General features: G+C 47.2%; 1 protein-coding gene across 3 annotated transcripts in view; it reads left to right on the top strand.

Annotated features, from left to right (window-relative positions):
* Positions 1 to 13,253, top strand: part of SLC44A3 (solute carrier family 44 member 3) — a 72,396-nt gene that overhangs the window by 14,765 nt on the left and 44,378 nt on the right. For all 3 annotated transcript variants that reach the window (XM_030825021.1, XM_030825020.1, XM_030825022.1), the window contains exons 5-7: positions 538 to 627; positions 2,565 to 2,689; positions 5,850 to 6,036. In XM_030825021.1, the coding sequence (XP_030680881.1) occupies positions 538 to 627; positions 2,565 to 2,689; positions 5,850 to 6,036 (402 nt within the window). The remainder of the gene's footprint in view (positions 1 to 537; positions 628 to 2,564; positions 2,690 to 5,849; positions 6,037 to 13,253) is intronic.

Below are 13,253 nucleotides of genomic sequence, written 5' to 3'. Positions count from 1 at the left end.
AGAGTCTTGCTCTGTTGCCCAGGCTGGAGTACAGTGCCACTATCTCGGCTCACTGCCAACCTCTGCCACCCAGGTTCAAGCGATTCTTGTGCCTCAGCCTCCCGAGTAGCTGGGATTACAGGTGCCCGCCACCATGCCCGGCTAATTTTTGTATTTTTAGTAGAGATGGAGTTTTGCCAGGTTGGCCATGCTGTTCTCGAACTCCTGACCTCAGGTGATCCACCCGCCTCGGCCCCCCAAAGTGCTGGGATTATAGGCTTGAGCCACCATGCCCGGCCAAATTTTTTTTATTTTTGAGAAGAATACTAGGACTTTCAGAGACAGGCTTACCACACTTGATTGAATGGTGCATCAGAGACTGCCCCACGTATACCTTGTTATTTTTATTTAGTGTTTAGTAGATATCCCAAGATATTTAGAGATTGAATACAATCCTCAGCCCTCACTGTTGTGGAGGGTTTTGTCATCGCAGTGCTACCATCATCTCCCCTACCCTTTGTTGCTATTGAGGTTTGTGTGTTTTGCTTAATTTTTCAGCCTTGTCTTTGGCCATGATGTTTACCTTCAGATTCATCACCACCCTTCTGGTTCACATTTTCATTTCATTGGTTATTTTGGGATTGTTGTGTAAGTATTTCTCTACTTGATTGATTTCTTTTCGATTAAATGAAAAGCCTTTCCATTAAGTATAGAACTTAAAAGTTGGCATTTTTAAGCTACATGGAGTCGAGTATCTAGCCCCGTCACTTTACAAATGAGAAAACTTGGCCCCAGGGAGGATGATGGGAGTTGCTATGTCTCATAGACAGTGCAAAGTTAATGACCAATCTTTTTTTTTTCTTTTCTTTTCTTTTTCTTTTTCTTTCTTTTTTTTTTTTTTTTGAGGCAGGCTCTCACTTTGTCGCCCAGGCTGGAGTGCAGTGGCACCAACGCAGCTCACTATAGCCTCCACCTCCTGGGCTCAAGCGATCCCCCTGTCTCAGCCCCCCAAGTAGCTGGGACTACAGGTACATGCCACTACACCCAGCTAATTTTTGTATTTTTTGTAGAGATGGGGTTTTGCCATGTTGCCCAGGCTGGTCTCCAACTCCTGAGCTCAAGCGATCTGCCCACCTTCGCCTCCCAAAGTGCTGGGATTACAGGCATGAGTCACCACGTCCAGCCAAATCTGTTGTTTCTTCTGCTATGCTATGCTGCCCCTGAGATGAGCTTTCCAATAGCGTGATCCTATATCCATAATGTTAAAAGAGAATCCCAGTACCCATTGGGAGCATTTTAAAGGATTTATTCTGAACACGCACCTCACCCATTGGCACGTGGGTGCCCACAGTTGTCATGCAAAGGCTCTGACCAGCTGGAAGACACACAGGCCTGCATGGAAGCAGAGTCCTGGAGACCCTGTACTGTGCCATATTTCCTTCCCGGTTGCTGGATTGTGGATCTCACCAGCAGTTGTTGGGAAAGAGGTCCGAGGGACAAGGGCACGCAGGAGGCTCAAGGCAGCAGCCATTTACCAACTGGTGTGGGGTACAGTCAGGTGTCACTTAATGACAGGAAGGGATGTGTTCTGAGAAATGCATCACTCAGCAATTTCCTCACTGTGTGAACATCATAGAGTGCACTTACACAAACCTAGATGGTAGAGCCTACTACACACCCAGGCACATGGTATAACCTATTACTCCTAGGCTACGAACCTGCACAGCATGCTACTGTACAGAATACTGTTGGCAGCTGTAACAGAACGGTCAGTATTTGTGTATCTAAACACAGAAAAGTACAGTATTATTAATCTCATGAACCACCATCATATATGCAGGCCATTGTTGATCAAAATGTCATCATGCAGCGGGTGACTATATTTTAATTTTTAAAAACTGATGTGATTGTCATGTTTCATTCCCCTGAGTCATCAGCTCTGCCCTCAGCAACTTAGAGCCCTGTAGCCCTGTGTTGGAGGACAGGCACAATGACTTCTGAGGGGTGTTTCTTCCTGTCCACTCCAACCTTCTTATAGTTACTGTGGATATGGCATAAGGTGGTATTTCGTACCTAAATGTGGAGTACTTGCAACGTCAGGGCATCTTCCAAATGAGCTTCTGACTTCCATGATTCCCACAGGCCATGTAAATTTGCCCGGTTTTGTGGGTGAGCAGCCAACATCCAGGCTCCCACAGGAGTTATCACCAGCAGAGCTTGCTTAAAACATTTAGACAGTGGGCTCTAGCATTGTCCCTCTCACCATCCTGTCCATGGGGTTTTCCTTCTGCTTGTGTCCAGACCCAACCTGTGAGTTAGGCGCCTGTGTTCTGGGGTCACCATCCTGGGTCTCTCAAAACAAGCATATCCCAGAACTTGTGGGTCCTCTATGGGTTGCCCTGGCTCTGCCCAGCTTCTCCAGAGGGCAGCAGTTGCCTGTAGGGTCTGGGTATTTGGGACCCACTGCCAGAGCAGTGCCATGTGGCCGGTGGGCAGTGACTGGACTTCCCTGTGTGATTCTGTATGCTGGGGAAAGGTTAGCCCACAGCGCGTGCCCTGAGCTCTGCTACTGTTCTCTTTTCTAGTTGTCTGCGGTGTTTTATGGTGGCTGTATTATGACTATACCAATGACCTCAGCATAGAATTGGACACAGAAAGGGAAAATATGAAGTGCGTGCTGGGGTTTGCTATTGTATCTACAGGCATCACGGTAAGAAATGCTCTTCTAGCAGTAGGTCAGGTAGCCAGCCAGAACCCTGAAATCCAAATCATTGAATTCTAGCCAAAAACAACTAGAATTTGTTTTTCTTTTGGTTCAGAATGTGCCTTCTTTGGATTTGAGATACCTGTATAGGGATAATCCAAAACCCTCCAAAAATAAGAAGAAAAGGTTTTAGTTCTTCCCAAGCCATTTCTGCCACCTCCCAGAGACTACTGTGTTATCCTTGCTGTTGCATTGTTCTCAGCCCCGAGGGGCTACAAGGTGGGCATGGTGGGTGGGCGGAGGCAGGCTTACGGCAGTTCCCATTCCCTGTTTGTGAGGTGCGGCTCCCCTTTGCTAGTGTATGCTCAGCTTCCGCTGCCCTCTAGCACACAGAGCCCTTTGTTTCCAAACCCGCTGGCCACTCGGTTATTTTGGTGTTCAGAGAACCTGCTGCCTCCTCAGTGAACTCTCTAGTTGAAAACAGGCCAACTTAGAATATTGAGGGAGCAGGTATTAGTTACTGGTGGTGGGTGGTTGGCAACCAAATGTCATTCAGGACCCTCTCCAGGGGCCGCTAGGAAGGCTCAAATCACAAGGCCCTGGGGTGGGCCCCACACTGGCTTCAGGTCACCCAGAGTCGCTGCTGCTGGTGTGTTGGTTACTGACTGTTCTGTGGAGCAGCTGCAGCCAGGGGTTTCCACAAGCCCATTGAATCTTGCAGCAAATGCAGATTCTCACACCAACAAAATTCTTTCATAGGAAATCCTTCTATTCCCATATTTGGTAGTTTTCACATTTTCTCCTTTCCACGGTGAGGTTTTGGGTTTGTGATCTTCACATAAAATGTGCCAGGGAGCAAGGGTACAATAAAGTAAAGCACCTGGTTGCTCTCGCCTCAGGCAGGGACCAGGCCAGACACTCAACAGAGTCTGCAAAGGAGGCTGGAGATGAAAGGGCTTCCCCATTCCCCAGGCTGGGCACAGGGGAAGAGGAGCAGGGCTGGGGGCTGGGGAGGGTCCAGTTCCTCCGTCTACCCTCCACAGGGCTCCCTTTGTGTTTGTACACTGCACCATTTATGCCACCCAGACCTCAGGGCCAGAGCAAGGTTAGGGAGAGGGGAGGCCGTGTGAGCAGAGAGGCTGTTTTCACCTGGGTCCGTGAGTTCTGCACAGGGGCTACTCTAGAAGGCAGACTTGAGTCCCAGCTCACCTCCCGTTCATTTGTTGTGAGTTCTTACCAATTCCCGGTTGTTAGATGAGCTAGTTCACTCATCCTCAGAAAAGCCCAGATGGAAGTTCCTCCTCAGCCTTTACAACTGAAGGGTCTCCTCTGGGTGTCTCGCAGGGCCTCTCCTGACACCCCTCTCTGCGTGGTCAGGAGGCTGTGCTCCCAGATCCTGGAGCAGCTTCTGCACAGTTTATCCACTGTCATCTGACTGTCTTTCCTCCCCTTGACTGTTGAGGGAAGAAATGCTCCGGCACAGCTGGAAGAGAAAGAGCATCTCAGGCCAAGGGCACAGCATGCATGAGGTCACATGGGCAGGGGTGTGACTTGCAGGAAGTTCCCTTGATGGAAGCCTGAGATGCAGGTGCAGAGAGGGTCATGTCAGGAAGGTCCTGATCTGCAATGATGATAGGTTTGATCTTTCTCCAGAGGCACTGGGGCACCGTAGATGGATTTTGAGCCGAGAAACACCATCTTTGTCTTTGCGCTTTACAAAGTTCCCCTTAGCTGTGGAGTGGAGGAGGGATTGAGGTGGGGGGGGGTTGGTGGTCAGGGAGGTTAAATGCAGAAAGCTAATGAGGTTATTGGGGTCTAGAAGAAAGAGGCTGAGACTTGAGCTGTGGCATCAGCAGTGGAAATAGAGAGGAAAGGATGGCATGAGAGGTATTGAGGAAACTGAACCAGAGGTGATTGAGATTGTACTGGGCACTTTGCCAGCCCTTGACCATAAGAATGGCCCTGCTCTCTAGGAGCCTAATCTAATGGGAAATTCAGACGAGAAAACATTTATAGAATATGTTAAATAGTGCAATAGGATAAGTGTGGAATAAAAAGGGAGCACACAAGAGGGGAACCTAACTTACTCTCAGAAAGTACAGAAAAATTAGGGCCACTGGAGATAAAGAATACAGGGGGAAGAGGAGGTTCTAGTATGAAGATAATGAATTTGATTCAGGATAAATTGAGTTTGACATACTGTAGCACATCCATGTTATTGCCTTGTCAATAACTGATGTGCTTATTCTTCCAGCACCTAGAGGAAAGTGAGGCTGGAGGTTTTTATTTGGAGGTTGTCAGCATCTAGGAAGGATGCTGAAAGCACAGAGGAATAGGAGATACCCCCAGAAGATCTCAAGAAGCAGCCATTAAAGAAGTAGGAGAGCTAAAAGAAAGATCATGGAAGCCAAGGGAGGAAAAAGTTTCGAGAAAAGAAGAGTGGACAAGGGATCTAATGCTATGCTGAAGTCAAGCAAGACATGGAATGTTTCCATGGCATTTAACATTCAGGAGGTCACGTGAAGTGACTTCAGAGAGAGCCGTTTCAAAAGAGTGTTGGGGTCTGGATGTTTGTGGGTGGTTGAAGAATGAGTTGGGGTATGGAAATGCAGATGATGGGTGTAGACAAGCCAAGAAGCTCGGCCAAGAAAACAGTAAGAGATGGCAGTGGCTGGATGGGGATGGAGGGGTGCAGAATGGTTTGTTTCATTAATATGAGATTTGTAAATATTTATATGCAGGGAGGGAAAGCTAGAAGAAGGCACAGAAGGTGGCTTTGAGTCTTTTTGCCTCATACTCATATTCCTTTGCCTTTTGCAATATCTTGGGTTCTGTGGGATGCGGAGGGGAGGATATAAGACAGTTCCTTGACATTAGAAGACCTTATTCTCATTTTATCTTTTTCACTGACCAGACTACAAGGCCCTTTATGGAGGGACTGTGTCTTGTTCGCTATTATATCTATTAAGATCTATTCCAAGGGCCAGCACTTACTAGATGCTCAATTAGTGTTTGCAAATGCATCTGTAAAATTATAAAAAAGTAGTGAGTAACTATCTTAAAAGAGCTGTTTGCTGAGATGTCATAATAATAGCAGGGCTTGCTTTAAGCTCTACCCAGTTCTCCATTATTTGGAAGTAATTTACTCAAACCCCTTTCTCACCAGGCAGTGCTGCTCGTCTTGATTTTTGTTCTCAGAAAGAGAATAAAATTGACAGTTGAGCTTTTCCAAATCACAAATAAAGCCATCAGCAGTGCTCCCTTCCTGCTGTTCCAGCCACTGTGGACATTTGCCATCCTCATTTTCTTCTGGGTCCTCTGGGTGGCTGTGCTGCTGAGCCTGGGAACTGCAGGTAAGGGACAGTGGGTTTGGGTTCCATCACCTTGGAGTCATACACAGAAGACCACTTTGGAACCACTGGCCTGTTTCTGTAGGCACCTAACCCCTCATTGAGCCAGAGGTGTCTGATGACAGCAGTGATGGTGCTTGGGGCTCTGTCATGGGGAAAAGTGGGAAGTTCTTTTACATCTTTTGTATTGGTTTTAAAGAAGCTGGGTTTGTGTTTCATGAGAGAATAAATTCAGTAAGGACTGAAAGCTCTAGGAAAAACTATAATATGAACAAAGGCCCAAAGTAAGAATATTACCAGATGTCTCCAGGTATAAATTTTATCCAAGGTAATTTGCCAACCCCTATCAAATCAGTAGGTGATAAAGAAGAACCCAGGAAAGACTCTATTAAAAATATGTTATGCAGCCAGGTGCTGTGGCTCATGCCTGTAATCCCAGCACTTTGGTAGGCCAAGGCGGGTAGATCACGAGGTCAGGAGTTCAAGACAGCCTGACCAACATGGTGAAACCCCATCTCTACTAAAAATACAAAAATTAGCTGGGCATGGTGGCATGCACCTGTAATCCCAGCTGCTCGGGAGGCTGAGGCAGGATAACTGCTTGAACCTGGGAGGTGGAGGTTGCAGTGGGCCGAGATCATGCCACTGCACTCCAGCCTGGGTGACAGAGCAAGACTCCATCTCAAAAAAAAAAAAAAAAAAAAAATGTGTTATGCCCAGCAGAGCCAGTGTACATTTAAAGCAAACTCATAGTTCACATGCCTTGGTCCTGAAAAGACAAGATTCTCTCCATCCTTTTTTCATATCCACACAGTGGTTCTTCATCAGGGCTATTCCTCAGAATCAGCTTTGGTGCTTTATTAAAATACGGTTATCTGGGCCCCAGCCTCAGAGATTCTGATTCACATGGTTTGGGGTGGGACCTAGTATATGTTTTTGTAAAGCTCCATAACAGGGCAAGCATATTCTAAAGCAGCACTATTCAGAGTGCAGTCTGAAGCCAGATAAGGAGCTTAGCTAGAATGGACGTCATTCCATTGCTTCCTTCATTGAGAAAGTCTTGCTATGGAAAAAACAATGTCAGCTGAGAAACAGTGTGCTTAGTGATGCAGTTGATCTACATTCTGGCACAAGCTTTTTATCTCACTAACAACGTGAGGTCAGACAGCTTGTCTGTGGACCACACTTTGAGTGGCACTGTCTAGATCTTTTCTAACTCCTCTGTTTTATTTTCTTAAGGCCCAAATTCAGTACACATGGATGCAAGTACAAAAGAGTAAGTGGCTTCCTGACACTGTCACCAGACAGATAAGGACCACAGCTGATGTCAAATCAGCAAGGCTGATGCAGTTCCTTAACATTTTCTCAAGTTTATCTTGTCCCTTACTGGCTCCAGTCATATAAGTAAGAACAGCTGCCATGTAATAGATTCTTAGTAAACTCAATCCCCTTCCTTCTCCTCTGGAGCTAACTGAGGCCACAGTGCCAAGATCGTCAGCAGGTTGCCTGGAAAGCACGGCCCTTGGAGGCCAACGTTTCCACCTTCAGAGGTGCATAGGGGCAGTCTTCTACTGGGGGCTCCCGGGAAGCTCGCTGAAGGCCTGCAGTGAACTTCTGATAATTACCCAGGGAGGAACATTGGTCAAAGGGGTATAATCCATCAGAATGAGGTTTGGTCTGGAAGTGAGAGAAAACTCAAAACAACAATGGCTAAAGTAGGATGTAAGGTAATTTCTCTGTCACACAGATGAAGTCCACATGGAAAGGATCCATGCCAGCCTAGTTCCCTAGAGCTCAAGGACTCAGGCACCCGCTTTCTTCTTCTTCAGCCTCTGCCCTTGCTTCCACCTCATAGTGGAAGGCCGCTCAGGCTCCCACTGCCATGTCTTATTCCGACCTTGAGGAGGGTGGCAGGGAGGAAAGCGAGCATGCCCCTCTCAGAAGTCACAGGTGGCGCTTCCACCCACACCTCATCAGCCAGGTCCCAGTTACATAGCAGCGCTTGTCTACAAGGGACACCAGGAAATGTAGTTTCATTTTGGGCAGCCATGCATCATTTAAAAATCAGAGGTTCTATAACCAAGAAAAGAGGGGAGAATAGATATCATGAGACAGGTGAAGTCTCAGCATTGGATGGTCTTCCTCTAGCGAGCTTGAAGTGGGCTCAGCCCTGGTCAGAAGGGAGGGCAGTGGCCCTGGTGCCTGAAAGGAAACAAGCCTTTGTTGAAAATATCCTAGATTCTAATCTCTGTACTGGACGCTTCCTTATGTTCTGTCCCCCAGGCATCACAGTCCCCATGTGATGTGGGTATTGTTATGCTCAAGTTACAGGTAGGAAAATTTTTTTTTTTTTTCTTGCTCATTCATTTAGATATTTTTTTTTTTTATTATACTTTAGGTTTTAGGGTACATGTGCACAATGTGCAGGTTTGTTACATATGTATCCATGTGCCATGTTGATTTCCTGCACCCATTAACTCGTCATTTAGCATTAGGTATATCTCCTAATGCTGTCCCTCCCCCCTCCCCCCACCCCACAACAGTCCCCAGAATGTGATGCTCCCCTTCCTGTGTCCATGAGTTCTCATTGTTCAATTCCCACCTATGAGTGAGAACATGCGGTGTTTGGTTTTTTTGTCCTTGCGATAGTTTACTGAGAATGATGTTTTCCAGTTTCACCCATGTCCCTACAAAGGACACAAACTCATCATTTTTTATGGCTGCATAGTATTCCATGGTGTATATGTGCCACATTTTCTTAATCCAGTCTATCGTTGTTGGACATTTGGGTTGGTTCCAACTCTTTGCTATTGTGAATAGTTACAGGCAGGAAAATTGAGGTTCTGAGGAAGTCATGTGCCCGAGGTCATAGAGCTGGGAGGCATGACGTGCTGTGACTCCAGAGCTCTGGAATGGAGCCTGTTCTCTTTCCACTACCTTATACCTCCCTTGCATCTGGGATACAAAGCTAGGAAATAAAAATAGGCCTCTTTAGGCCAGGCGCAGTGGCTCACGCCTGTAATCCTAGCACTTGGGGAGGCCGAGGCGGGCGGATCACGAGGTCATGAGATCGAGACCATCCTGGCTAACACGGTGAAACCCCGTCTCTACTAAAAATACAAAAAAATCAGCCAGGCGTGGTGGCGGGCACATATAGTCCCAGCTACTCGGGAGGCTGAGGCAGGAGAATGGCGTGAACCCGGGAGGCAGAGGGTGCAGTGAGCTGAGACCGCGCCACTGCACTCCAGCCTGGGCGACAGAGCGAGACTCTGTCTCAAACAAACAAACCAAAAAAAAAAAAAAAAAAAGGCCTCTTCAAGTTTGCTCAGGATGAAGCTGTATCGGGGACCACAGCAGTTGGCTGGTGGATGTGGGCTGTGCCCATAATGTGTCTGGGGCTGGAGGCTGACCGCTAGAGCCAGCTGGGGATGAGGTGTGATAGAGGTGGTGGCAGTGGTTCTGGGCAGCAGCACTGTAGGGCTTGAACCCTTGCCTCTAGAGAATCACCAGAGAAACAGTGAGGTCTTAGGAAATATGTCTCAGGACCAGTGAAGGACCCTCATCTTCCCACCTCCTTAGGCGCAGCCGGCCCAGCCCGGGGGCACCTTGTTGGCTGTGAATCTGGATAAGGGGAACTGTATCTATGGCTAGACCCCATGATGTTTTGGAGCAGGGATGGTTTTAATTTAATTCAGAAGTATTTGGTGGGCTCTGTGGGGATGAGGCGCCGAGCACGGCACTAGGAAGAGGTAGGGAACAGGATTGAGATCGACTGTCTGCCCTCAGTACTTACAGTCAAGCAGGATAGTCCAACAATGAAACGCGTGATCGCAGTGAAGGTTGATGGATGTGATGATCAGAGAAATCTGGGCAGCTACGGGAACACCAGAACAAGGCTGTAACCCACGCTGTGAGTCAGGGAGGGCTTCTTAGAGGGCAGGCTGGAAATTGCCAGGTCAGAAAATACAGAAAGAGGCAAAGGGGGATGCAGCGGGGGTCAAGACAGCACAAGGAGAGGACCTGGCCACAGAGGTCAAGGGAAGAGCCCAGGCCAGTGAAGTCAGAAAGGAATAAGCCCCAAGGCTGACTTGGGCATGAACTGCCAGCCTGTGCCCCTTAATTGCCAGCCTATGCCCCTGCCTAGGCCTAGGTTGGGCCCAGGGCTTAGTTAGTAGCCTCCACTGCAGAGAGACCTGGAGGTTATTCTTCAGGGCTGAAGGTGGCGTGTCATTCTGCAGCCACCTCTCAGGATCACACAGTGAAGTGTGACGATTCACTGTCAGTGCAAGCAGCAAACAGCGAGAACAGTAGAGGGGCCGGAAAGGAAACTGGATGCCCCGGACCTATGGGAGGCATCTATGAGCAGGTCGATTTTAGGCTTTTCAGGACAGAAGATGCTACGCAGAGCCACCACCCCCCTTCCCACCCCGCTGGGGTCAGGCATCATAGAAATCAAATCACCCGTCCCCTCCTTCCACCTGCCTGTGGCCGACCCAGGTGCACAGGGTCCCCTTTGTTCTCAGAGGCCTTTTCACCAGTGCCAGAGAGCCTGGCTCTGGGGCTGGGCAGATCAGCAGCTGCATCAGTTTTTGATCTTCAGAAGATGCCCCAGCTAACACTTCAGAGGGACTCTGAGCCGCTTTCACCTCTTATGAAGAGGCGCCAGGTGATCGGGTGGCGAGCCCGCAGCACAGTGCCCGATTGTCTCATTCCACGTCCCACAGGCAGCTTCAGCGGGGACAGACATACTCTTCAGTTAGCGCCTGGTTTTGTGTGTGGGCGTCCTCAGTACATAAATAGTTGTTTGTTTGTTTTTGTGTTTTGTTTTTTGTTGGTTTTTGTTTGTTTTTCTTGAGACAGGGCCTCAATCTGTTGCTCAGGCTCAAGTGTAGCATCAACCTCCCGGGCTCAAGCGATCCTCCCACCTCAGCCTCCCCAGTAGCTGGGGCTGCACGTGCCACTATGCCTAGCTAATTTTTGTATTTTTTTGTAGAGACAGGATTTTGCCATGTTGCCCAGGCTGGTCTAGAAATCCTGGGCTCAAGCAATCCACCCGCTTTGGCCTCCCAAGGTGTTGGGATTATAGGCGTGAGCCACACAAATAGTTGTTTAAGTTGTGTCAGATGGTTGAATGAATACTATTTTTTACTGCATTAAAAAAAAAAAAGGAGCAAACTTGGGTTGATCATTTTTGCCCAGATGTGCTATTTATCTAATGACTGTTAATCATTATTTTAAGTAGTTGACAAATTCTGACTCGTTTGGGGATTTTTTTTCAGCAGGTCATATCAAGCCCCCATCCTGTGCCACCCAACAATGACATTTAGTAGTCCATTGGGATTTGTCTGTTACCAGCAATATGACAGTAACTACTAAATTCCAATGGGAAAAAGTGAAAACTGGTAAACTTGGTAATCTGGTGGGTTGGAAAGAGCTCAGATGACCTGGTCACCTCCAGTGGTCATTAAGGTGGTCTGGAAGCTCCAGAGTCTGTACAATAGAAGAGACCCATATTGGATTTTGGCAGGGAGTGGGCTTCCCTCGAAGTCTGTGCTGCAGTTAGAAGATTTAATCACAGGGCCGCACATAGCATACACCATGTACTTGGGATACACAAAGGGGTGGGCTTGGAAAGGAGGCAGCAGGGTCAGACAGAGGGTTTTCCATAGGTTTCCCAACAAATGACCTAGAACCCAAGCTGGCTCTGCCTCTGTGCTTCCTTTTTGCCATTTTTGCAATGGAAAACTGATGGAAGTTTGCCTCACAAGGATGTTTGGAGGCTGAGATGAGACAAGAGCTTTGCTTTGCAAATAAGGGACCATATGTATTTTTTATGTTAGGAATTAATGTTGACCAAGGAACGTCTAGTACCTTCAGCTCTATAGTTTATTCTTTGCTTTCTCTGGCACATTCAATAACACAATTTAGAAGAAAATTGTCTTTTTTTTTTAAGTTGTCAGAGATCTAGAAGATAATTGAAGTTATTTTGCAAAAGCCTGCTAGTGGCCCAGTCTTGTTCTAGGAAAAGAGTAAAGGGAGGTTGCACAGGAGAGAGTTGAAACAGCTCCTGCATTTCAGAAGTTCCTGGTCCCTTTGGGAAGGTGCAAAGGAAAGCAGTCTCCATGTACATCCCCATACCTTTGCTCCTGCTGGGATCTTCCCCTAGAATCCCCTCCCCTGCCCAACTCTCACCCCAACAATCCCCCTAAACAGCTTCCCCAAACTAGTCATTCTTCAAGATTGGTTTGAGTATTATTCTTCTTGGAAAATCTCCTATAAATTTCTCAGCCATACTTAGATATTTCTCCTCCATTTTTTTCCTTGCATATTTTATATTCTTCATTCTTTCAACAACGATTTATCTCATGCCTGCCCTGTCAGCCCTGGAGTCACACTACATGCCCTGGGTACTTGAGATACAGCAGTGAACAAGACAGCAGTTCTGCTCTCCAGGCCTGACATTCTAGTGGGTGGGCAGAGAGGCAGTGAATAAGGAAATATGCATCCCTTAGTGATAAATGCTATGAACAGTAAAGCAAGATGTATTGTCATCCCACAAGAGGAAGAACACATGAGGGCCAGGACCATGCCTTTTTCTTTCTGTGTCTCTTAGCTCAGTCCCATACCTGAATGGATTCAGTTAGGGGTGCTGACCCAGGGAATAACATCACATCAGTGTCATGGTTGTGAAATGAGATGGATACATGAAGAACTCATATATTGCAGGCTGCCTGTCAGTGAGACTTTCCTCTCTTTTTTCCTAATCCTCATGCTGTTAGAGCAGAAGCTGAAGCCAGTGGGAGACACAGGCAGGATGAATGTTAGCAGGCTGGGGCTGGCAGGACCCTTGGGCCAGTTTGCTGGACAAGGCCAAGTGCACAGAATGTGCTAGAAAGTAGAACCCCTCCAAATTAGGCCTGCTTCCCTTGGGGAATTATCCCAACCAGCTGGACTGCCTTCCATAAGGAACTGCCATCTATAACAATCATTATATCACCTTAGTCTTTTGAAATGCTTTAAAGCTTGCTAATAATATCCAGACTTACAGCTAACTGCACTATGAATATCTTTCAGATTATTTTGATGCTCTCAAGGAAGATCTCTAGAAAATTGTCTCCAAATCTCTTTAATAGAATATATTACTTGAGGAAGATATATCCATTCATTCAATCAACAAATATTTATTGAATATTTACTGTGTGTCAGACCCTATTAAAAAT

This window comes from Nomascus leucogenys, chromosome 12 (genome assembly GCF_006542625.1).
Source record: "Nomascus leucogenys isolate Asia chromosome 12, Asia_NLE_v1, whole genome shotgun sequence".
NCBI classification, from domain to species: Eukaryota; Metazoa; Chordata; class Mammalia; order Primates; family Hylobatidae; genus Nomascus; species Nomascus leucogenys.
This window is presented reverse-complemented; position numbering and strand designations above follow the sequence as displayed.